The sequence below is a fragment of the Ursus maritimus genome, unplaced genomic scaffold (assembly GCF_017311325.1).
Source record: "Ursus maritimus isolate PB19 unplaced genomic scaffold, ASM1731132v1 scaffold_10, whole genome shotgun sequence".
Taxonomy (NCBI): Eukaryota; Metazoa; Chordata; class Mammalia; order Carnivora; family Ursidae; genus Ursus; species Ursus maritimus.
Genome location: NW_024423344.1, coordinates 29,577,251 through 29,602,226, shown reverse-complemented (window position 1 = coordinate 29,602,226; position 24,976 = coordinate 29,577,251). Strand labels below are relative to the sequence as shown.

The window sequence follows — 24,976 nt, the reverse complement described above, 5'->3', positions numbered from 1 at the left end:
ATAAGAGCTTGGGCTTTCTCAATTCAAAGACTCAAGTCCAGGGCAGGTGCTGTCACATTCTACAGTAGTGTTTCTGGGCAACATTCATCTCCTCATTCAATCTCTCGAGATCCCTCCTTACAAAGGCTCTCCTTATTCATAAAATGAGGATAACAATAGTTGTCACACAGGACAGGGTTATGGAGAGGATCGAAAGAAAATATGCGAGAGCGCTCTCTTTGTGAAGACTGTGTATCCCGGACAGCTGTCCTAACTTGGGCTTCAATAATAAATACTCTCCTCCTTTCTTCTAGAAATTCTAAAAGGTCTGCTCATTTTGTGTCACCTCTAGAGCAAATATTCTGCACTGGTCAGAATGAATGAAAATAAAATAATTAGAAAGAGACAGCAAGGAGTAAAATATTTTTAAGTCAACTGCATCCAGGTGTGACACACTTAACCAAACCAGTTGAAAAGTAGATCAACTTAGGGGCGCCTGGGTGGTGCATCGTTAAGCGTCTGCCTTTGGGTCAGGGTGTGATCCCAGCATTCTGGGATTGAGCCCCACATCAGGTTCCTCTGCTGGGAGCCTGCTTCTTCCTCTCCCACTCCCCCTGCTTGTGTTCCCTCTCTCGCTGGCTGTCTCTCTCAAATAAATAAATAAACTCTTAAAAAAAAAAAAAACAAGAAAAGTAGATCAACTTAAAACAGACTCTTTAAAAAAGTTGAAGGAAAAATATGCGTATTTTAAAAAGAAAATCTAGAGAAACGGGTTTACTGATCTTGACTTTCTAGTCTGGAGAATCACTTTCTTTTATAAATTATAGGTAAAATGTTTTAGTGGATGCTCAGAGTCTCATGGCAAAAATCTCAGATGGCTTTGTATAGACACCATTGTGGGGCCGTCCTCCTCCCAAGTATGTAAAGAAAAGTGTAATTATCAAGCGAGAGAAAAAGAAAGAACCTCACAACTGGAGATAATTTTCATCTTTGAGAAGTAGCTTTTGGCTCAACTTCTATGGATTATTTTTTTAAACCAACATCATGTAGTTTAATAAAATCAATTAAAAAAAAAGAAAAAATGCATATTGCCCACAGGACCTGGCAAACGTAAGAGACAATAAATACTAGCTCTTATATTTAAACAAAATATGCATTTTGGGATTAACCCATCCCTCATGTGTGTGTACACATTCTGCCAGGTTTTGGTATCAAATGTATGTTGGCTTTGTAAAAATGAATTAGGAAACTTCTTTCTCTGAATCGAAACTGTTTAAATGATTCATTAAAGTTTAAAATAACATCCATGAAACTCTTTGGGCCTACCAGTTTTATGCATGTGGGAACTATTCCTGGCTATCTCCTCAGTCTTATTATTAGCGCATTTTCATTTTAAACAAAACACCAAATATTCATTACTACCCTTCTAAAAACTTAGAAATACTTCAGTGCACTAGCTCAAGTGATAGATCAAATCCCCACAGAGTTCTGCAATTATCTCTTAACAGAAATATAAACAAACTAGCCAAGTACTAGCAAAACTAATGAGTATAGAAATGAACAGCTAATAAGACAAATTATCCACTGACACTCTAAACAATGTTATTAAATCAGAATTGGGATCCAAATATCTTTAGTGAATAGGGTAGGCTATTTTGAACAGTACCCCAGGTGCCTTTGTAACTCTGCCCTAGGAATCTATTACGAGACTCTAAAATAGTTATTCTAGCTATCCAGTAATAATATTCTACAATAGGAAATGAAGAGTATTTCCATCACAGCATAATTTGTGGGAATCAAAGCGTATGTGGAAAAGACACTGGCAACTATAAAGGGCTCTATGAAATGTTAGGAAATATTTTTACACTTCACTCATGACTGAGCAGGCCATGTATTCTCAGCATGGAGGTTAACTTGCAAAACAGCATCTGGGCACGAAATGGAAATATATGCTTCTATCAGTCCCCTCACTTCCCAAAGGCTCTCTTTCTTCAATATCTTAGGTTTTTTATGGATTGTGTATTTTTTATAAACATCATGATGTAGATAAATATTATGTTATAGCCAGTGGCTTTAGTATAAAAGGGATTCAAATCTCTGGAAATTAACATAGTTTGCAAAGTACTTTCTTAATCGGATTTAAAAATTTACCACAGTGCTGTATAGAGTGATGTCCTCCAGTCTCCTCAATAAAATGATGAATAAAACTGAAATAACATGGATTTCCTAACGTGGTGGTGGAGGTGAAGCAGCCACTCTGTTAAGCACTTCATACGGCTTATCCCAGTCAATCCCCCCAGCACTGTGCTCTCTTACTGACATTGGTCAACCAGATAGGAAGAGGCAGAGCTGAAACGCTAACCCAGGCAATCTGACTCCCAACTCCACAAGATTAAGCACTAGGATAGACTATAAGAGTACCGGATCCTATAGATAAATTATGGTCATGATAAAAGTTTCATCTCAGTTATAAAGCTTGAAGATACATACATAATGAAGTTGTTTTATTTCTGTTGGCCACAGCAGAGAGGAGTGTTTCAGAAGAAGCCTAGCTTCTCTCTTGCACAGTACCATGAAACATAGAAAGGTCTAAATAAAATGGTCTTTTCTACAGAATTCCCCCAGATTATGTTTAAAATTCCACTGTAAATCCCTATGGAGTTGACTTGGCTAAATCTAATCCCAGTTTAGGTCTTTCATGACTATTGGCCGCCTTTAGTCTTTGCCCAGATTTTTCTTTTTTCAGCCAGGATAAATTACAACTTGGCCATGCATCTCAAAAAGTACAACAGACACTGAAAACAATTTTGGTTTTCTTATTAGAGTGCTCATTTTAAAAGTTTAATACATTGCTGGGTTAAGAGGGTGTGTGTGTATGGGTGTCCCCAAGTGTGAACAGAATCAGTTATGAGATTTAATTAAAAAAAAAAAAGGTAGATATTGGGAGTATATTTTATAGTATATAGTAAATTTTAACCAGGTTTAAATGTTTAGTTACAAATCAACACCACTACCAGATTGATGTTTTAAACAGGCGGATTCTATATATAACTCAAAAAATTTAAGTGAAATCATAATTAAAGAGGGAATTCCTACTTCTACAAGATGGACTTTGACAAGAATCTTATATAAATATGTAAGAATCATAGAATAAAATGAGGCAGACATTCCTGAATATAGACAGTTAAGCTACAACAAAGCCTTTTCCAGAATGGAACAGTTACACTAGCCAATCACAGGCAATGACAGAAATTAGAGTCACTCCAAAAAAAACCTGAACAACTCCAGGTCAAACTATGTTGAAACAAACTTAATATGTTATAATGTTAAAGGAGAGTGCTTCCCCACAGAATTAATCTGCCGGATTTTCAAAATCCTGAATGACGAGCTTATTGGCTTATCCTAGAGCCAAGCCAGCAAAGAGAAAACTAAGAAAACATTTAAAAAAAAAAAAGTGCTGAATGAATTTGTCTAACTGGTATTCAAAATATAAAACCTGACTTCATTACCTAATTTATCCCAAACAATTGAGTAATACAGAGTACACAGTGGTACACAACAAACTTTAACACCTTTTCTTTAATTCAGATCATTAATAACAGTAACCGTCACATTTATTGACCACTTCCTTTGTGCTAGGCTCTTGTCAAATACTTTACACAAACAATGAATGCTCGTAACTTTGGCAAGCAATTCTTTCATTTTTGGTGGAGGAAATCAAAGCTCAGAGCAATTTTAAAACTTGTCTGAGGTCACACATCTAGTAAGTGGTGGCTGCTGGTTCCCGAGCTGATACTCTTTAATGCCACGTGTCACAGACTCTTAATTGACAAGAAATATCAATTCCCAGAATTCAATATTATGCTGAGGTTGTAGGGATCTGAACGCACACAAATCAACCACTTTTTAACAAACCATTTCCCAGGTAAATCTTCAATACCCAGTTATTTCTGAATGTGCCCACATGTTGGGGCATGGAAAGGGGGAGGAGCTACCACTTCCTTGAGCTTCCCTGTAGTTACTCTCCTAAAGGTAAAAGGAAGTTTTTCCTAAATCCTGTTTTTGTTTTCCCCATACCAGGAAATAAAGTGGAATGACAGAGGTGCACAGTCATACGAAACCATAAATCATAATAAATCTTTAAATTGTCACCTAAAATATCACCTTTTAGGAGAGGAAAACTCTCCTTCCCTCAGTCCAGTCTCTACAATTCCAGGATGACTTCCCTGATCCCGCCTCACATGTGCAGTACTCTTTCTCTCAATGTCTCATTAGGTGGGAACAGATGAAACAGGTAAGCTCACAAATGTATGACCAGTCATTACACTGTAATTCTTTCCAAAAAAAGAACTGCCCTAATACTGAGAATTTTGGCTACTGTGTCAAAAAAAAGAAAAAAAAGAAAGAAAAGAAAAAGAAAAGAAAAAAGAAAAAAGAAAAAAACTCTGCCTATATACTAACTTATTTAATATTAGACATATCAGATTTATGAACATTATTTGAGGACATCACTTTGTTAAATCCACACTCTAAAAAACCTGTAATAATCAGTTTTCTTTTTACTTTAGTAAACCAAAGGACATTATCTTTTCACCAATATTCTTGAAAAAGTGTTGAAGGTGACTCTGGCTTGGGAGGGGGGGGGAGGCCAGTAATACTATCTGTTCATATAATGACTTATCTTTCCTTTATGTGTGTTATAAGTAAAACAGAAAGGAGGCAAAAATTTTCAAGATCATGTAGCTAAACTGAGCTACATTAAAGAGGTACTAATTTTCTTACTCACCCAGGAGGTAACTTTAAGAGACTGAGTACTTTCTGGGAGAACAGAGATGGCCAGTTCCATCCCTGACAAAAAACTGACCAACACGAACTTCATTTAAAAAAAAAAATAGTATTCTTCTGAAAAATATACAGAGTGGATAAATACAATGTAGTATACCCAGGCGATGGAATATTATTCAGCAATAAAAAGAATGAAGTACGGATACATGCTACAATATGGATCAGCCTTGAAAACATTACGTTTAAGTAAAAGAAGTCAGCCTCTCAGAAGAGACCACATACTGCATGACCCAATGTATACAAAATGTCCCCGAACAGGCAAACCCACAGAGACAAGAAGTAGATTAGTGGTTGCCAAGGTGTGGGAATTGGGGAGAATAGGGCATGACTGCTAAGGGGTACAGGTTTCTTTTTGGGATAACAAAAATGTTCCAATACTGATTATGGTGACAGATGCACAACTCTGTTTATATACTAAAATCACAGAATTGCAGTCTAAATAGTTGAATTATATGGTATGTAAATTATATCTCAATAAAGCTGGGTTTTTTTTTTTAAGGTATACACAGGTATATCAGGGCACAAAGACTATAAATTTGTAATTACATTAACAAATTAACTAGAATGTATAACATTTTCTTTTTTGCTAAAATCATAAATGCAAAGAATAATTCTTCCACATTTAAAACCACTCTTTTACCACTTGCATGCATTGGTGGCTGGCATTATTCACATACAGTCATTGAAGACACAAGCTGGGTGGCAGTTCCCACTTTTATCACTTATAAGCCAGTTGCTCTCCTTCTCTAAGCCTCACCTGACTCTTCTGTAAAGTAGGAATTAAAGTACCTACTTCCTAAGATTGTTTCAAGAATTAATAGGGTAATCCTTGTAAAGTGCATAGCACCGTGCATAGAACAAAATGCTCAGTAAACACTAGTAACTAAAATTTATCACTGAATGTTTCTCATGGACCTCCTCTAGTCTATGTCCTACGTTATGCAACAATCTCATCCATATTCATTTTTTCTCTTTTACCTCTGAACTTTTAATTAGCCTCCCACTCCTCAAAGGGCACCCTGCTTTTGCTGCCTCAACACCTCAGAACCTTGGTGTCATTGGTCTCAGATACTACTTTGTCGTCCGTAATCCTGTGGGCTGTGGTCTTCTGGACAGTCTGCAAAGAGTTGCTGCTGTCCAGGGGATCACCAAGACTGAAGTCCTCCCTATCTTCCAGCAGGTGACAGGTGGAGATCTCAGCCTCCAACCTGACCGAATATTAAGCAGGGCCTTGTGGTCCTGGGTCTGGTGCTGCCTCTCTGCCCAGGTCTGGGACAGCTCTGACTCCAGGTGTAGCAGGACCCCACTGAGCTGCTCCATCTGCATCATGTAATGGGCCTCCACCTCCCTCAGGCTGTTCTCCAAGCCGGCCTTCAGGTTTCTCACTGAGTCCAGGCTGATCTCCAAGGATTGGGCTATACACCTCAGCTCCGTGAGGGTCATCTCAGCTGCTCCTATCTCAGTGGTGAGGTGACCACTGTGGTGCTCTCCTCAATCTGCTGGGATCAATACTTGTTCAGCTCCTCTCAGTTCTTCTGAGCCGGCTTATTCATACTGGGCCTGGATGTCTGCCATGATCTTGCCAAGGTCCAGAGCTGGCAATTTGGTTCTGTAGACCCATTACTTCTTCCTCATCGTTCTTCTTCATGCAGAGCAGCTCCCCGAGAAACTCGATCTCTGTCTCCAGCTGCAGCCGAGTGACAATGGTGTCATCAGGGACCTTGTGGAGCCCACGGATAGCACTCTCCACAGATTGGTGCATAGCCAGCTCCATCTCACACTTGACTCTGAAGTTATCAGCAGCAAGGTGGGCATTTTCAATCTGCAGAACAATGTGGGCATTGTCCATAGATTTCGCAAAGATCTGAGCCCTCAGCTCCTAGATGGTCTTGAAGTTAATGCCCACAGTCTCTGATCTGGGATCCTTTCTTCTCCAGATATTCCTGGATTTTGATCTCCAGTCTCTGATTATCAGCCTTCAGGTTCCTCACCCTCTCCAGGTAGGAGGCCAGGTGGTCATTCAGGTCTTGCATGGTTTCCTTCTCACCCTGGATCCCCCTATGCCTGCCAGGCCCCCAGCCAACCTGGTGGCCAGGCCTCTGGACCCCCAGCTACCCTGCTGGCTGGTGGAATGGGACACAGAGATCCAGGAGCCTGAGCCCCCAGGCGTCTGCATAGATGCTGGCGGCTGCACTGCTCACCGGTGGGACCCAGTGGTTGGGCAATTACACAGAGCTCAGGGAACCAACAGCTGGAGGAAAAAGTGGAGTGGGTGGTAAAGTTCATGCTGTTCAGAAAGGAAGACAAGAGGCCAGGACTCAGGCTCAGGCCACTCATCTATTTTCATTTCTTTCTGGTCTTAGAATTGTGGTGATATGGCCACACTGCCCATGCACTAAGTGAGAAAGTGGACAAATAGGTCCCAGAAAAAAATATACTGTAGTCGAGAGAGTTTGGGGCAAAAGTCTTCTGATGTGATAAGGGCCTTAACTGAGCACATCCATATCCCACATCATTTTACCGACAGGATTAAGAGGAGGAAGAAAATCTGGAAGACTCAACCAATAAAGGTATTATGAATGATGTTAAATGCCTTGGAAGATATTAAGTGGAAGGGGAAAAGTAATCCCTTTCTTCAAGTAGTTAGCATTTATCTGGGAAAATCATTAACGTATATATGGAAAATTTAACCTGGCAAATGTGTGACAGTGACAATAAGTGATGTAGAAGTAACAGGGTAAACTTTGTTAATTCCTGAAGTAATGATTTTAGGATAAATTCCTGGAATTAGTAGGTTTTGTCCTAAGATCTTGAAAGAGATTAGAACTTAAATAGGCAACAGGTATGAATATGGGAGATCAAGCAGGAAGGCACTTGGGGAAATTATACAATAGGCTGGCAAAATTAATGGAGTACAAGAAAGATGGGGCGCCTGGGTGGCATAGCGGTTAAGCGTCTGCCTTCAGCTCAGGGCGTGATCCCGGCGTTCTGGGATTGAGCCCCACATCAGGCTCCTCCGCTATGAGCCTGCTTCTTCCTCTCCCACTCCCCCTGCTTGTGTTCCCTCTCTCGCTGGCTGTCTCTATCTCTGTCGAATAAATAAATAAAATCTTAAAAAAAAAAAAAAAAAAGAAAGAAAGAAAGAAAAGTGCATGGAACAGTCACACTATGAAAAGCTTCTAACCATAAGTTAAGGTGGTTAGATTGACTATATAGTTAAGAGACACCCATCAAAGGTTTTGGTACAGTCTACTGTCCCAGAACACTTCTGCTCCTTCATTCTGTCAGATAAACTGAGCCTTCCTGCAAAACGCAGTTCTAATGTAACTTCCACAGTGAAGCTTTCCCAAAGTTAGAATGTAGTGATTCTCAAACACTGCATGAGAATTACTGGGTATCTTGTTAAAAAGACGGCAAGGCACTGTTTAGCCTTTAGCCTCTAGGAATAACAGAGCAAACCAATTTATACCCTAAGGAATGTCATAAGACCACCTTCTTATACTGTGATAGGATTCTATAAAAATATTTGTTTCACTTTCCCATGCTTGTCACCAAGCTTCTCCCTAGTGAGCTAAGTCTGTTAAGCATAAATAACTATGATTTGCTAGGTTCTACTTTTAGAACCAACAACTGAAAAAACATATAATGTAATGATAGGTCAAAATTACAAAATGCATTAAACTACCAGCTGTTTTTCATTAAATTAACTTCTGGACTATATGAGCATATCGTCAAGTTTCCTTCTCTTTAGAAACTCATATCCACAGCCTTCAGATTTCTTCTTATTCTCATTCATTCCCCAGGCAACTACACCTGTTTAATAAGGTCAAACCAAGGCACCTTCAAATAAAAGTACATACTGCAACTCAATACTGATAGTATTGTTCTCCCACAGAAATGCTTCATTCTCAGCTACAAATACTCCCAGTTCTGAAGAGACATTGAGAGCAAACTTTTAAAAGCAGCTTGTCAGCACCAATAATATTGGTGTTTCCTTTCCAACACTACCATCCCCCCATACCCATCTTTGCCCAAAGGAGTTCTTCCAAGCAATTTTGAAAAGAGTACAAATCAATACAAGGGAAAATGACCGAGGTGGTGGCAACGAGACATTAATGGTGTCAGTTTCTTTAGATGACATTTATAACCACAGACCATAACTCAGAACAGGAAATGTATTCTAATCTGATGCCTTCAAACAGTGATTTTGTAAAGAACCAACTGAACCAATACAGGATCATAAAACAGAATTATTTTTTACAAGATTTATTTATTTATTGAGAGAGTCAGAGCGAAAGAGGAAGAGAGAGGGAGCGCACGAGAGTGAAAGGAGGGGGAGAGGGAGAGAGAGAATCCTCAAGCAAACTTCCCACTAAGCACAGAGCCTGACATGGGGCTAGATCCCAAGACCCTGAGATCATGACCTGAGTCAAAATTAAGAGTTGTGGACTCTGGGAAACAAACTGAAGGCTTCAGAGGGGAGGGGAGTGGGGGATTGGGATAGGCCGGTGATGGGTATTAAGGAGGGCACATATTGCATGGAGCAGTGGGTGTTATACGCAAGTAATGAATCATGGAACATTGCATCAAAAACTGGGGATGTACTGTATGGTGACTAATGTAACAAAATAAAAATTATAAAATAAATAAATAAATAAATATAAAAAAAATAATTTCACTTAAAAAAAAATTAAGAGTTGGTTGCTAAACCAACTGAGCCACCCAGGCACCCCCAACAGAATTATTTTAAAAGACACAAATACTTTTAAATTTGAAAAGTTAAAATCCCAACAGAGTTTTATGTAACTTAAGAAGCTAATTCTAAAATTCATCCAAAACGCTATACCAATTTTTTTTTTAATGCAGGGGAAGGAATATCTTATCAGATGTCAAATCTATAAATTGATACTAATGCAATGTGATATTGGCATAATAAAAACCAGTTAAATGGAATAAAATACACTAGCAAGTTCAAAACTAAAGTGGTAATTTAGTATATAACAGAGATGTCAGTCTTAGTGTGGAAATCATAATATATTCAACAAATCATGAAGGGCCAACATCCCCATTGGTGGGAGAAGGCAGTTGTCAGATCCCTATACCTCACATTTTATAAAAATACATTCCATTACGTACTGAGGAGTTAAACACATAAACTAGAAGAAAATATAAAAAGAGTATTTAATTATATTAGGGTGAGGAAAGCTTTTCTAAGCAGAAACAAACAAACAAACAAAGGATATACTGGTTGATTTTATGACATATATAAGTGAAATGCTATAGGGCACAAGATATTATATTGTTAAAAGATGATACCAGGTAGGAAAAACATATCTGCACTGTGTGTCACAAAGAAAGCTAACCATTAACTGTACAATGAATGAGTTAGAAAACAATGCATTATCTGTAATATATAAAGAACAACTGGGCAAAAGAAAATTAATAAGTAATTCAAAGGAAATTCAAATGAACAGTAAATAAACTTAAAGAACAACCCAGCAATCTCACTACTAGTAATCAAGGAAATGCAAATTAAAAGAGTAAAATGTGATTTTCACCCAAAAGACCGACCAAAAGGAAAAAAAAAAAGGCTTTCTGTTAGTGACAGTTTGGGAAATAGACTGTTAGTGGTAGTAGAAACAGATACAGACTTTTTGAAGAATGATTTGGTAGTATTTATGCTTTTAGTAAACTCAGTAAACTTACTCTTAGAAATGTTATAGAAATAATCATACAAGTGTACAAAGATACACGCACATGCATAGTAACAAAATGAGAGTGCTCAGGCATGGTTCTAAAAGCTTTATATACATCAACTCATTTAATTCTCACAACAACCCTACAATATAGGGTCTGGTAATATCATCCCCATTTTGCAGATAAGGAAACCAAAGCAGAGAGTGCGTAAGTCATCTGTCCAAAGTCAGGGAGGTAATAAGCAGTGGAGCGAGGATTCAAACCCAGGTGTTCTGACTCTAGTATCTGAGCTCTTAATGAGGATGTTCATTGCAATATTGTTTATAATAGCAAAACGCTGGTAAAAACCAACTGTCCATGATCAAAGATCGGTAAAATAAATAATGATCCATCCGTCATGTAGATAAAATAAATGATGGAGAGCCAGCATACATACACACATATTTACATTAAGTAAAAACAAACAAGTCACAAAAAAGGTTTAGCATACTTTCATTTGTATCTTAAAAACAACCTCTTTATGTAGGTTTGTATGTACATATATTGCTCTCTTGTTTAGACCTTTGGCTAACAATTCACATCAAATAGGTAATAATAGTGTCTTCTGGGGAGAAATGGATTAGGCAGGAAGGGTAAAGAACCATTTTATATATTTTTATATTAGGTGTCTTCTTTTGTCATCGGCACGTTATTACTTTTAAAATCAAAAACAAATCTAATGAGGCAGCTGGGTGGCTCAGCCAGTTAAGCATCTGCCTTCAGCTCAGGTCATGATCCTGGGTTTCTGGGATGGAGTCCCACTCACATCAGGCTCCCTGCTCAGTGGGGAGTCTGCTTCTCCCTCTGCCCCTCCCCCCCACCTCATTCTCTCTCTGTCTTTTAAAAATAAATAAATAAACCTTAAAAAAAAAAAAACCCCACAAACCTAACAGGCAAACAAGGAAGTAGAACGACAGATTAGATAAAATGCTAATGATAGTAAGACCGTCACTACAGGATCCACCCCCATAGAACCAGTTAGGTTTGCTACGCTCATGGCCATAGACTGGAAAGCTCTAAACCCGCCAGTTTTTGACATTGATTATAATACAGTAATATTGGCATACTTCAATGCAAGAGTATCGTTAGTGAGAGTCAAACTGCTTGGGTTCAAATTGCAACTCCGCTACTGACTAGCTGTAGGATTAAGAAAATCACTTACCCTCTGTCTCATTTTCCTCATCGTAAAATGGGGATAATACTATTTGCCTCATGTTTAATATTCGTAAAGTCCTTATAATAATACCTGAACAAAACTAATATATATGCCAATATATACTCATTTTGATGAAAATAACAAGAAAAAACATGTATGTGCACTCTGATGTTAAGAGCATCATTTCCCTATCCAAAGACATGAATAACCTCTCTGAGATAAATTAAGCACATCACACATATTAAAGATAAGTGCAAAACTAGTTTTAAGGCAATGTAGACACATGCAGAAATACTGCACCATAACGTAAAATGTATTTCTCACGGTCAGGTGAGTGTCAAAGCCACTGCACTAGAGCATACCAGTGAATGGCCTAGAGCCCGGTCCTCTGTGGCCACATAGAGAACAAACCTCACTATATTGAGCCTGGACTCTTTCATCAAGAGGGCTGCGCAGTAAACATACAGTTTGCAAACCTTAACGTACAGAGAAATACCCTGTTTAAAAACAAATTCAAAATACTTTCCTAAAACTTCTTTTCTATTGTCTCTAGATTAAATCCATGTACCTATTAATATTTTTAATTGGGACCAAGCAATCCTCTTCCTCAAACTTTTTTCCTTCCCAGCCAAAGCTCATCTTGATTTAAAGGTACCTCAATGCAAATTCTCATCTTTTGTAGGTTTACTTAGAAAATTTTAATCCTGTCGTCTCAATAGACAATACAAACAGCAAACAAATTATAATGCCCTGCCCAAAGTAAGAATCAATTTTATTATCTGTCATAACTATGTTTCTAGAATAAAAGTTTGATACATTGTAACTGGCCTATTAACGTTAGATATTTGGAATTAGGCTTATTTCAAATAGTATCTAAATCAATTTATCAGGCATATTTTAAGCCTAAAGGTCCTCAAAATATTTTTGCCAGTACACTGAGTCTAACACAGCATTTCTCCCACATCAATCATGTCTTACATTCCCACATAACCTATTTAAAATGAAGTAAATTATAAAGTCCCAAGAACCCCTAGCGTCTCCCCCTTGAAGTGGAGGTGGGGCAGAGGGGCAGGGAGACTAGAATTAATTTAGATCCTTTTCTCAATGTCTCTTGGATCTTCTTCTCATTCTAGAAACAGTAACTGGAACATCATTGAACATCAGTGAAAGCCAATTTAGAAATTCTTCAGTTCAATCCCCCCATTCAACAGACGATGCAATCTAGCTAGACCTGGAGAAGTTAAGTGACTTCGTCAGAATCACGTGCTTTGGACTGAGGCGATGCATGATTATGGTACTGCTAACATCTTTCCATCCACTTGAAAAACTAGCCCAGGATTATAAATACTAATTAACCACATACATTTAAACTGCAAAACTGCAAGCAACTAATACAACCACCAGTCCTGTATTACAAAAAAAAAAAAAATTTACATGTCTTGTTGGTATGTCCTCTAGAACTCTGAAGTACTTTGAAATAATTACTTAAGGTATTTTATTTACTGTTAGGTCTCATTTTACAAAAAAACAAGCTTAACCCTGAAATCATTACTTCCTTGTTCCACATCAAAGCTAAGGATTAAATTCTTTAACAAATTAAACTAGTACTTAATACACAGGATCACAATTACCACCAAATTTTTAATATCTACACTTTTACATCACAAAGTTTCTCCTACTGTCTTTTAAAGTAAATAATTTTCTGTTGCAAATGGAAAAATCATAATAATAAACTAATAAAAATCCAATTGTCTCTGGGTCTCATACCTGTTGTTCATCCTCCATGACGTTACTAGCAAATTCAAATACTAGGTCGTTCTGTTGGACAACAGCAGCCATAATAAAGCATTCCCCTTAGATCCACATGAGAAAAATTCCAAGCAGGTTCAAGTATGAGGCAGCAGAATCCAGTGACCAATTTGGGTAAAAAACCCTCAGCTAAGTCTGTGAAGTTACTGTATACCAGGTTTTCTTTAGGGATGGTGCTTCAAATTTTCTTGGTTCACTGATATTCTACTCAAACCGAGGCAATTTTTCTGAAATTTTTCTTCTCTAGAACTTCTTGGCCTGAAAAACAGAAGCTTAAGTTAGTTATGAAAAAGCAATCATCCCCACTTAGAATATCACAATAAATACCGAGGGCAGTGTCTCCAACGTATTTTTTGGTAATGTTTTTAAACAAAATCAACAATACTGATGAACACAGGCTTTTTTTTTTTTAAGTTAGATATATATTTTCTTCGAAGATTTCATTCCTGCTAAGATAAAATCACTTCTCATTTCTGAAAGTGAAGCTATTCTCCTTTCTTCCCTCGCCCCAGTTAAACTACAGTTAAAGTACCGAATACTTAAAAAAAAAAAAAAATCCACCCAGCAATAACTAGGTTTGTAATTGCAATAAAGGACATATAAACAACTTCCTTCTTGCCAGTAACCCAGCAAACCACACAGGAATTGCTACTCCATGAGTAATTTCATCTGTATATTTTTTGCCTTAGGAGAAACCTTTATTCAGTATCCCTCTTATGCCTAGTATATATTTGAATTTAAATCTAATACATTTAAAGTTTAGTAAGTACTATTTTAAGAGCCTTTAAAAATAAACAAAAATTAAAGTCTATTCTTTCTGTTCTTTAAAAAGGTTTCTGGTAAGTAGAATGTTTTACCATGCTTAAGCCCGTCTTCAGTGGCTTCTTTTTTAATGCACTGAAATGTATCCTTATCTCTAGCACAGGCTTGCAAGCAACAGGAAGGAAACGGCACTTGACCACGTCATGGCAAATTAAAACATGCAAAGAACTGCACTTTACAATAGTAGAAAAACAGAAACGCAACTTAAGAGTGAAAACAATTTCACAGTGGAGGGAGAAATGCTTAAAAAGTGCCTGCCAAAGATGTTTGCCTATTTAAAAAAAAAAAAAGTTACCACTACTAACAAAAGTAGAAGGAAACATTTTTTAATTTATCACAATTTCATGAAATACTGCATCATAGGGTTATGGCGACAAATATGATATGAAAAGACAAAGATTATAAAAATAATCACATTAAATAACATCTAATTCTTGGAAACAGCATTTACAGTTTTAGTTTTAAAGAGACAAGTTAGGGAATGATGCTGAGCTGGTCAATCAGTTTCCCTGAAAACTTAAACGTGCATGTGCCAGCCGAATCAAATATTCAATTTCCTAATTTCAGGAAAGCTGGTTCCTTATATACTCTGGACTCCAGGGGTCATCACGGATAACTGTAATTTTCCTAACTGGGAATCAAAATAAAATAAGGGTTAAGAATCCAATTCAAGAGATATTTCTACTCACTATACTGAATTCGAACCCATCAGTCTCCCACACCTATTCTACCCTGCCTCTTTCAATAATGAGCTCAACTCCAACAGTAGAAAAGCATTTTTATTTTTAGCGCATTCAGGTAGTTTTTGAGCAATGCACCATAACTGGAGGGGAAAACAATGCTTCAACCTAAACTGATCACGGACAGACATATAAACATAAAACATACATTTGGCTTTGGACAAACGTTACTTATAATCTTTTCCCTTAAATTATTACCCAATCTAATTCTTCCGCACTGGGCTTGCCTTCTTAAGGTCCTTTTTTTTTTTTTTTTTTTAAGATTTTATTTATTTGAGAGAGAGAGAGAACACAAGCAGGGAGGAGGGGCAGAGGGAGAGGGAGAAGCAGAACCTCACCACCCCCCCAACCCCGGGGCTGAGCAGGGAGCCCGGGTACTCTGGGATTATAACCCGAGCCCAAGGCAGGCTGCTTAACCGACTGAGCCATCTAGGCGCCCCCTTCTTACAGTCCTTCACACAAACTGTATTCATTCTTGCCTGCCTTCTTAAATTCTTATTCCCCGTTCCTAGAATACCTCTCCCACCTCAGCATCCATTCACATCTTTCCCAGTCAATACTCAAGCCCCATTTCTTTCATAAACCTCCCAAATTCTTACACCTCCACCTATCGGGATCACTCCATTTAGAAATACAGCACTTATTGGGGCGCCTGGGTGGCACAGCAGTTAAGCGTCTGCCTTCGGCTCGGGGCGTGATCCCGGCGTAATGGGATCGAGCCCCACATCAGGCTCCTCCGCTATGAGCCTGCTTATTCCTCTCCCACTCCCCCTGCTTGTGTTCCCTCTCTCGCTGGCTGTCTCTATCTCTGTCGAAAAAATAAATAAAATCTTAAAAAAAAAAAAAAGAAATACAGCACTTACTGTCCACTAAGTTAGCCCTAACTGTACACTGTCTCACATTTGAAAATTATGTCTCCCTAATTCAACTGAATAACTGTTTGAGTGCCTATTATTTCGAAAGCAATATGCTAGCGAGCAGGATAGAGCAAAACCTCTCTGGGTAAGTAACCATTGTCTAAAATTCCTTCTGTACCTACCAAATCTGTGTGCCCACAGTAATAGTAAAAAGGATTATACTGGGGCACCAGGGGGTTAAGATGGTTAAGCATCTACCTTTGGCTTGGGTCATGATCTTGGGGTCCTGGGATTGAGCCCACATTTGGCTCCCTGCTCACTGGGGAGTGTGCTTCTCCCTCTCCCTTTGCCCCTCCCCCTGCTCGTGCTCTCTCTCAAATAAATACAATCTTAAAAAGAAAAGTATAGACAGAATCAAGGGATGTTTCCTGGTAACAAAAGTTCTTCTGTAAAAGGTTAGATTCCAAAAGGCCCATTCCAAACCCATTTATTTGTTAAATACAAAGTGACACTCCACCAGTAACCAATGTGAACACATCTATGTAAAGTTTCACTTTCTTTTTCACAGCAATCATGTACCTTTTTTTTTAGCATTTCCACACTATTATGCGTTAATACAAAATCTCAAAAATAAGTACAAGCAATCAACATACCCATACCTTCCAATATACACTAACACCAAGAGTAATAAAACCAAAACTGAAATGACTGTCCATGATCCCTAAGCCACTTGTTAAGATAGAGACACCCTCACTCTGGTGGGTAGCTTCTGTTCATTTCTACACAGAAGTTCATAAACTGAAAATGTGTAAGAAAAGCTTTGAAATTATTTTATTGGCCTAATCAGGCCTCTGACCCTGTTGTCTTCTTTCTTTCCCACTCCTTCTCTCAGTAGTTACACAGCCTACGGCACCAAGATGGGTCTTGGGGAGACAGTTTCTGATTCTCCCATACATATTAGAGATACTTAAAAAACAAAGCCCCACTGCATCACAATCTTTTCAGTAATAGATGAGACTGAACATCTAGGTCAATGCTTCAGTTTTTCATGAATAAACTGAGTCCCTGTGCCCGAGGTCTCACCATTGGAAGGCATAACACAACTGCAATGAGATCCCTCACCTCCTAAATCAGGATTCTGTCCAGGGCAACAGTACACAGCCTTGCCTCTAAATCTACCCAAATCCTTTGTGCTCTAATAGTTTGAAACACAGATTTCTAAGTAAATACATATATGCATCAAATTGGGGGGGGGGGAATTCCATCCCGAGTTCAGCTCCTGATCTCCAAATCCACTCCCTAAACTGTTAGAGAAGTCCACATCAGTGCCCCTGAAAGTGTCTAAAACATGTCCCAAATGAACTTAGCATTTTATTCCTCAAAGTTGCTCTAGTATGAAAAAGACATGGGTACTCAGAATGAAGAGAAAAAAAATTTTTTTTTGCTTTACCCTAACAAATTAGAAGGTCTTCAGTTAACTGTATGTATTATAACCATTAACTATACATATGATATTCAGGAACACTCTGCTTCATTAGTAATTCTCAAACCTATTTCATTTTCAAAGTGTGACTTATTCTTTATAAAATAACAAGAAAAAATATGTGACATTACATTTCACTTGGAAATTATATTTCAGTTGGACTGTTTGTCCAACATACGCATAAACAGTTAACTTATTTGCTCAACTTCGAGCGGTCGTCTAGTTGAGCATCCACGAAAGAGTAAACTCCCCAAGTTGGCTCTCATGTCTTTCAACTGTGTCAGGATCATATTCTTCTCCTTCCAGGAGATATACCACAGGAGGGTCTCAACAATAAGGTTCCTAATCTTTTATCACCAAAATAAGCTGCAGATTTAAGGTCAAATTATAAAGCAAGCAAAAACAGTTAGAAGAGCACAAGCTCTGGAGTCAGACCACCTGGATCTGAATCTTCTGCACTGTGACCTTGGACAAGTTAGTGTCCGACTCCCCTTTCTGTAAAATAGGTACAATATATTACACCAACGTCTAGAGTTGCTGTGAAGATGGGGTGCAAATTCCATGTACAGAATGCCTGGCACATAACTTCTGTTCCATAAACATAACTTCATCACAGTCTCAGTACAATGCGGGAGACAGGTAACAGGTGCGAGCCACGTACCTCATTACTCCCTAAGTCTCATCTCCATACTCCTTGGGAGTCTCCTTGACCACAGCTACTTGCTAGACTCCAACAAAGAATACTATATAGCCCATTATCAACAAAAGTATAATTCTATTCCAGTGCCTGAAAACTTGGCACCTACTTGATAAATCCAGCTGCTTCTAGGCTAAGACCTCACCCTGTCTGGCATGTTTCCCTTAACACAGAGTTCCATTATGCCCCTGTTCCAAACAAAATGAATTTACTGATTGTAAACACAAAATCCTCAGCCGCACTGATGGCTACTACAACCAACTCAAACAATTTATTTTTGTTTAGTTTATTATAAAATATTTCGGTTATATAAACATGACGATCAAAATCAGTTTTTAGTACTTCTCACATCTGCTTTCTTCATCCCTGATTAAATGCAAATTTAAGTTTCCTTCAAAAGGTCTTTATACACAAGGGTCTAAAAACCTATTAATTCATAATGATATTTAAAAACAAATCACTGCTACCCTTTGGAAGTTACCAGGCCATCAACTCATTACACTCAAAATGAAAATTAGTAAATAAAAGGTATGACAAAAATGTTTTAGATTAAGCAATTCTAGCCCAAAGGAGGTAAAATACACAGCTTAGGGCAATGGGATGCTTGAAAGATTACCTTTAATAAAGTACAGACAGTGCTTATGTCTATGTATATACGCACGTTTATAAAGTTGAAAGTATCTAAAGAACTGGAATTCTGTAGTAACTCCAGATGCCAAATACAGGTATCTGGACAGGAAGTATTTTTATATGAAGTGGTAACCTAATAAAAGGCCCTTTTCAACATACAGACATACCCATCACGAGAAAAGCAAGCATATTTGGAAAAACCATTATCTTAGAAGAAATACAACAGAAATGAAAGGAAATCAAATAAGTAAGAGAAAAGAAGAGAAGTCATGCAGATTAAAATGAGAAGCAAGCAATAAACTCATAAACTGTAATGACTAAGATTCTTATGTGATATACCATAGTCAGGCTTTTTCATTTGTTTTGTAATATGATAGAATGCTTTACACATTAGCTTCCAGAAGAAATGAAAATAATAAATCAGTAGTACCAAGATAAATTCTATACAATAGTCCCAGGGCCTGCCCATTCTCAATCTAAAAAGTGTGGAGTCAATAGCTAAATCATGGAAGGAGCCAAGATGCCCTTCAACAGATGACTGGATTAAGAAGCTGTGGTCCATATATACAATGGAATATTACTCAGCTATCAGAAAGAACGAATTCTCAACATTTGCTGCAACATGGACGGCACTGGAGGAGATAATGCTAAGTGAAATAAGTCAAGCAGAGAAAGACAACTATCATATGATTTCTCTCATCTATGGAACATAAGAACTAGGATGATCAGTAGGAGAAGAAAGGGATAAAGAAAGGGGGGGTAATCAGAAGGGGGAATGAAACATGAGAGACTATGGACTATGAGAAACAAACTGAGGGCCTCAGAGGGGAGGGGGGTGGGGGAATGGGATAGACCGGTGATGGGTAGTAAGGAGGGCACGTATTGCATGGTGCACTGGGTGTTATACGCAACTAAAGAATCATCGAACTTTATATCGGAAACCGGGGATGTACTGTATGGTGACTAACATAATATAATAAAAAATCATTAAAAAAAATAAAAATAAAAATAAATAAAAAGTGTGGAGTCGCACAATTTTAAAGCTGAAAATAATCTAAGGATTACCTAAAACAACACAGTCATTGAAGAACGAAAGAATTTGGGCCTAGCACAATCTGACTTGCCCAAGGTCACAAAGACAGGAAAGAAAGCAAAAGAGCCAAAGAGGCCCACATTCCCAGCCCCACTCTCTACTCATGCCCCTATATCTACATTAATAGAATGTCATCAGTATTATTCTTTAGCAGAGGAAAAGAAGAAATCTTTTACAGAAGGATCTGCAGCAAAGATCTCTACACCATTCCATAAAACCTTCTGATTTGTGGTAAATCACTTTTAATCATATTTTTACCTGGAACAACTTTTAAGTAGAGGAGTTTGTAGGTTTTTCAGTTATTGTTTTAAATCTTAAAGTTTTAGTATTGTTATTCTTTCCCAAGCTCTATCACATCATACCATTTACTTTATCTTCACTCAGCCAAGAAAGTGAAAACATTAATAAGCCTTTTATAAAAAGCTACCACAACTTAATAATTCATGAAAATACTTTAAAATAAATTTTAACTGATATTCTTGCTAGTTCTTGGAATTCAGTATTTCTATCACTTATATTTTTAAAAATGTAAATATGGAAAAAATGATTTAAAAAACACACCAAAATGTAGTTACAGTTAATTAACCAGATTTGAACTTTCCCAAATAAGGGTAGTTGGTCTCTCAGTTCCTACTGAAAAGAAAGAAAGAAAAAAAGGGGCATCATTTGTAAAATAAATCTCACTCTATAGGCCTAACTCATGTACTCGATACACAACACAGAAGTTACAAAAATACAAGTTAATGTCACAAGAGGAATAAATCATTCCCCACTGTATTCAGGGTTCTCATACTTTAGTTTAAAAAAAAAAAGTATTTCAAAAAAAAAAAAAGAAAGAAAGAAAGAGAAAATATCCTTACCTTTTATTTTAAATAGTCAAGGAATTTTAGAAAACTTAGAAGTTTAAAAATCTGTCTTTGAAATCCATACAAGTACCACATATATATATTTACCACCAATATCTTCTAAACAGCTATTCTGGCTAAAGCACCTTTCATTGCAATTCGGGGTGGGGGGGCAAGGGCAACTGAAGTACCTAGAACTTTTTCAAAAATATAATTTTATTGTTGCGTGAAGGATACCTGGTGTTTTTGGTATCGAAAGCCTCGGTCAGGCTTCTAGCAACATATGCAAAGCTGCAGCAGGCCTTGGAAACATGAATAAGCTCACCTCACCTCAACCACGTTAATGTAAAAACACACACACAGACACACACACAGTCAATATGATCAAGACAAGCAGGCTGACTTCTCTATGCTTGCGTCTTTTTGCTGACACCCAGATGTTCAGTTCCAGGACTCAGAGGGCAGGCTGCAATTACTCACTGCCTAGACCTGAAATTCCGGTTCTTTCACATTGTTCTCCACTTTCCATCCTTGGCCACTTGGGCCGACCTGGTGTCACGTTACACTCAGGCAGCATTTACAGCACCTTGCAAAACAGCCAAGCAGATCACATACCTAGACCTGTCAATACCTGCGGTCTCAAGATTAACCCTTTTTCTGAGCATGTTCTGAAAACGAGAGATTTTAAAACCAAAGAGAAATATCCAACAGAAATCAGATACTGTTTTCACTTTGGTCCTAAAAAAAATTTAACTCCTTTCCCTTCTCAAAAAGGTTGAAAAGTGGTAATTATCAAACTGTCATTAATTGGTGCTTTTTATTATACAGATAAACTGAGGGAACTTTCTTCCCTCCAGCACCCCAAACCTGAAGTCTGACAAAAACACACCTGTCTAGGGGACACAAACATGCTCCAGTGTGCTCATCAGCAAAGCCAGTTGGCAGTTTAAAAATCTCTCTATAACAAGCAAGAATCAACTTGCAGGGAAATTCTGTTTCATTTCGATGGTTGTTTATTCCCCTGGTTAATATAGTCATCCTTTTAGAAGATGAGCTCTGGAGCAATGGTTCCCCCACCTGAGCACGCAGCAGGTTTCCATCAGTCACAGTGTTTCACTCTGGTCCAGACAGCAGGAAAAAAGCCAGGGATAGGTAGTTTAAAGGTCCCCCAGGAGATTTTGCTGCATGACATACCTCCTCCCACCTCCAACTCCCACACAACACTCTTCTAGAAGAAACTGTATTATCATAAGAAGTTTTACTCTTAAGGAGTGTCTGTCCCTCCAGCTTACCACCTTTACCCTAGCTCCCCTCCCGAGGTTCTTCATCCAGTAAAAGGAACAACTTAGCAAAAATAAAAATATCAGCAACCTATTTCTTTACTCAAAACTAATCCGTGGCCTCCACTACCCATAGGAAAAACATCAAATCCACGAACAGGGATTAGTGGGGTTTTTCCTTGGGTTGCAAAAGGCATGAGAAAAATGAGGCTGGTCAGATTTGTAAAACAGAGTATTTGAACAGAACAAGGACTCAAAGAGTGAATGAGAATATTCCATGGATCAAGTTTAAAAGCATACCTCTGCCACAATTTTACTACTCTTCACACCCATCTCAGAAAAAGGCATTCCAGCATTTCTGCATTTTATAGTCTTAATGGTCCTCTGACCTCATCCCAGTATTAAAGAAGCCAAAGTTAGCCCTGCCCCATTCCCCCCACCCCAACCCTCTATGCACTACCCTTTCCCAGGCTTCTCTGTGCTCACTGCCATGCTCAATCCAGATCTCTCCATACATTCTGAGATGATCATAATCTTTTATACCTGTGGCATTTTCAAAATCACAGTGGGAATAGACTCAGGAGTATAAACTTCAGAGAAGCAAAACGTTTTCACCTTTTCCCAAGTTTGATGGATTTTAAGATGCCTTGTACATAAAACTTCTGCTCCCCACATGTGAGAAGACCTCTAATGACCTACTGTTTTTCACAGCATTACCCCTTTTCTTCTTTAAATAATAGAAAACTAACTTAAATAAGTCTGGATTTAATCAAACAACTCTGGTGTTCCATGTCAAGATCTTTAAAACAGGATTCTTCCTATGATCACCCTCACAGCTATCTGCCAATCACCTAAAATTCTAAATTCAATGGCACCAAAAAACTAAATGCAACAAAACCACAAAATGAGAGATAAGAAAGTAGAAGGACAGGGGTTAGTACTGCAACATACACAAAATATAGATATTTATAAGTTACACATGTAGCTTTTTATCTTCCTACTGTATAAATCTTAGAAGCAAACTTAAAATACTCACAAGAAATATGAAGATTTGTAATACAGAATAATTAAAATTTTAGGCCCCTCTATATTTCATATAATTACTCACTCCATTTTTTTTAAAAGATTTTATTTATTTATTTGACAGAGACAGCCAGAGAGAGAGGGAACACAAGCAGGAGGAGTGGGAGAGGAAGAAGCAGGGTCATAGCAGAGGAGCCTGATGTGGGGCTCGATCCCAGAACACCGGGATCACGACCTGAGCCAAAGGCAGACGCTTAAGGACTGCGCCACCCAGGCGCCCCTTAAATCACATGAATCCATTTCAGTTACTGTTAACTGAAGTGCATCGTCTTGCATTAGGTGAGAGGAAACAGTTTTTTATGCTTATCTGATGTATATCCAGAGCTAATCAGAAGATCCCACAACATCCATTTTTTAAAAAAGATTGTATGTATGTATGTACATATGTATGTATTTATTTATTTACTAGAGGGAGAGAGGGAGAGAGAGAGAATACGTGGGGGGGGGGAGGAGAGGCAGAGGGAAAGGGAGAAGCAGACTCCTCACTGAGCAGGGAGCCCAATCCTGATGCGGGGCTCAGTCCCAGGACCCTCGGATCATGACCTGAGCCGAAGGCAGATGCCTAATCAACTGAGCCACCCAGGTGCCCCCACAACAACCATGTTCAAAAGAAACTATGCTTCTACTGATTGACTTAGTGGTAAAATATTGATGAATATTTACTGAACTTCCCTAAACTCAGTACTGTGGTAAATACAAAAAGATAATGCATGGTGTTGTTCCCGTGAAGTATATAATCTAGCTCAGGAAACAAGACCAAAAGAGACAGTAACTGAACACCAAAAGGTAGTATGAAATTAAATGCTCATAAAGCTGGTCCGTTCTACACCATTTCAGAAGAGGGGATGGTCAAACGGGTCAAGAAAACACTCATAGACAACGAAGGACCTAAAGTCAATCTTAGAGGAAGGTGGTAGGATGTGGAGAGACTAAGGGAAAGAAAAGACAAGAGTCTAGCATGTGTATGCAAGTGCACGTGCACAAGTGTGAATGCCGAGACACAGAAGAATGCAGAGGATCAAAACTGACCAAAGTAAATCTGAAGACAGTTAACAGCTTGACAAGAGCTAAGAGGTGTCAATGGCAAATGGTAGAAAATGTGGTTAAATAAGCAAAGCAAAACCAAATTATGGAGTCTTGAAAGCCAGGGAGTAGTATTTAGGCTTGCCTTGGGAAGAGGTAGAGAGTTCCTGGAGGTTTTCTTTGTTTTGTTTTCTTCCTTCCTTTCTTTCTCTTTCTTTCTGTCTTTCTTTCTCTCTTTTTTTCTTAAGATTTTATTTATTTATTTGACAGAGAGAGAGAGAGAGCCAGTGAGAGAGGGAACACAAGCCGGCTCCCAGCCGAGGAGCCCAACGCGGGGCTCTATCCCAGGACCCTGGGATCACGCCCTGAGCCGAAGGCAGACGCTTAAAGACTGAGCCACCCAGGTGCCCCTCCTGGAGGTTTTCAAATCAAGCTGCAACAACAGAGTCTGGTCCCTATAATTACAAAGCCCAATGCAAGTCACATACGTGGGATCTGGTAACTACCATCCAAACATGATGAGAACAGCTTAAACAGACATTCCGTAGCTTGACTGCTACATGGAGAGCTTCCAGGCAGCAATGTGTACACTGCCCTCCTTAAATTCTTCATTAATTACTTACAATAGAGATTCTCGACGATGGATTTTTAAACTGCTGAGAGTGCTGTAAAACTGTTTAAAACAAAATTCACTTAACTAATTTACTTCAAGCTTTTGTTTTTCACCTAAGGACTGGAAGAGGGGGGAAAACATGAAAAAAGGATTTTCAAAAATATGTTGACATTACCATATAACCTTTCTTAGAAGTTATTCAAGTGAACATCAAAACTGCCCTGCAACCATTTGAATACGAGTGAAACTTTGAGATATGTGAACTAGTTGAATCTACAGATGATT

General features: G+C 38.3%; 1 protein-coding gene and 1 pseudogene across 4 annotated transcripts in view; both read right to left on the bottom strand.

Annotated features, from left to right (window-relative positions):
* Positions 1 to 24,976, bottom strand: part of ELF1 (E74 like ETS transcription factor 1) — a 103,700-nt gene that overhangs the window by 30,850 nt on the left and 47,874 nt on the right. For 3 of the 4 annotated variants that reach the window (XM_040623273.1, XM_008706786.2, XM_008706787.2), the window contains one exon: positions 13,484 to 13,783. In XM_040623273.1, coding sequence (XP_040479207.1) covers positions 13,484 to 13,555 — 72 coding nt within the window. In that variant the 5' untranslated portion in view covers positions 13,556 to 13,783. Of the gene's footprint in view, positions 1 to 13,483; positions 13,784 to 14,382; positions 14,468 to 24,976 lie in introns of those variants that run through there. The other variant, XM_040623268.1, reaches the window with a different exon arrangement.
* Positions 4,854 to 23,494, bottom strand: LOC103677550 (annotated as a pseudogene).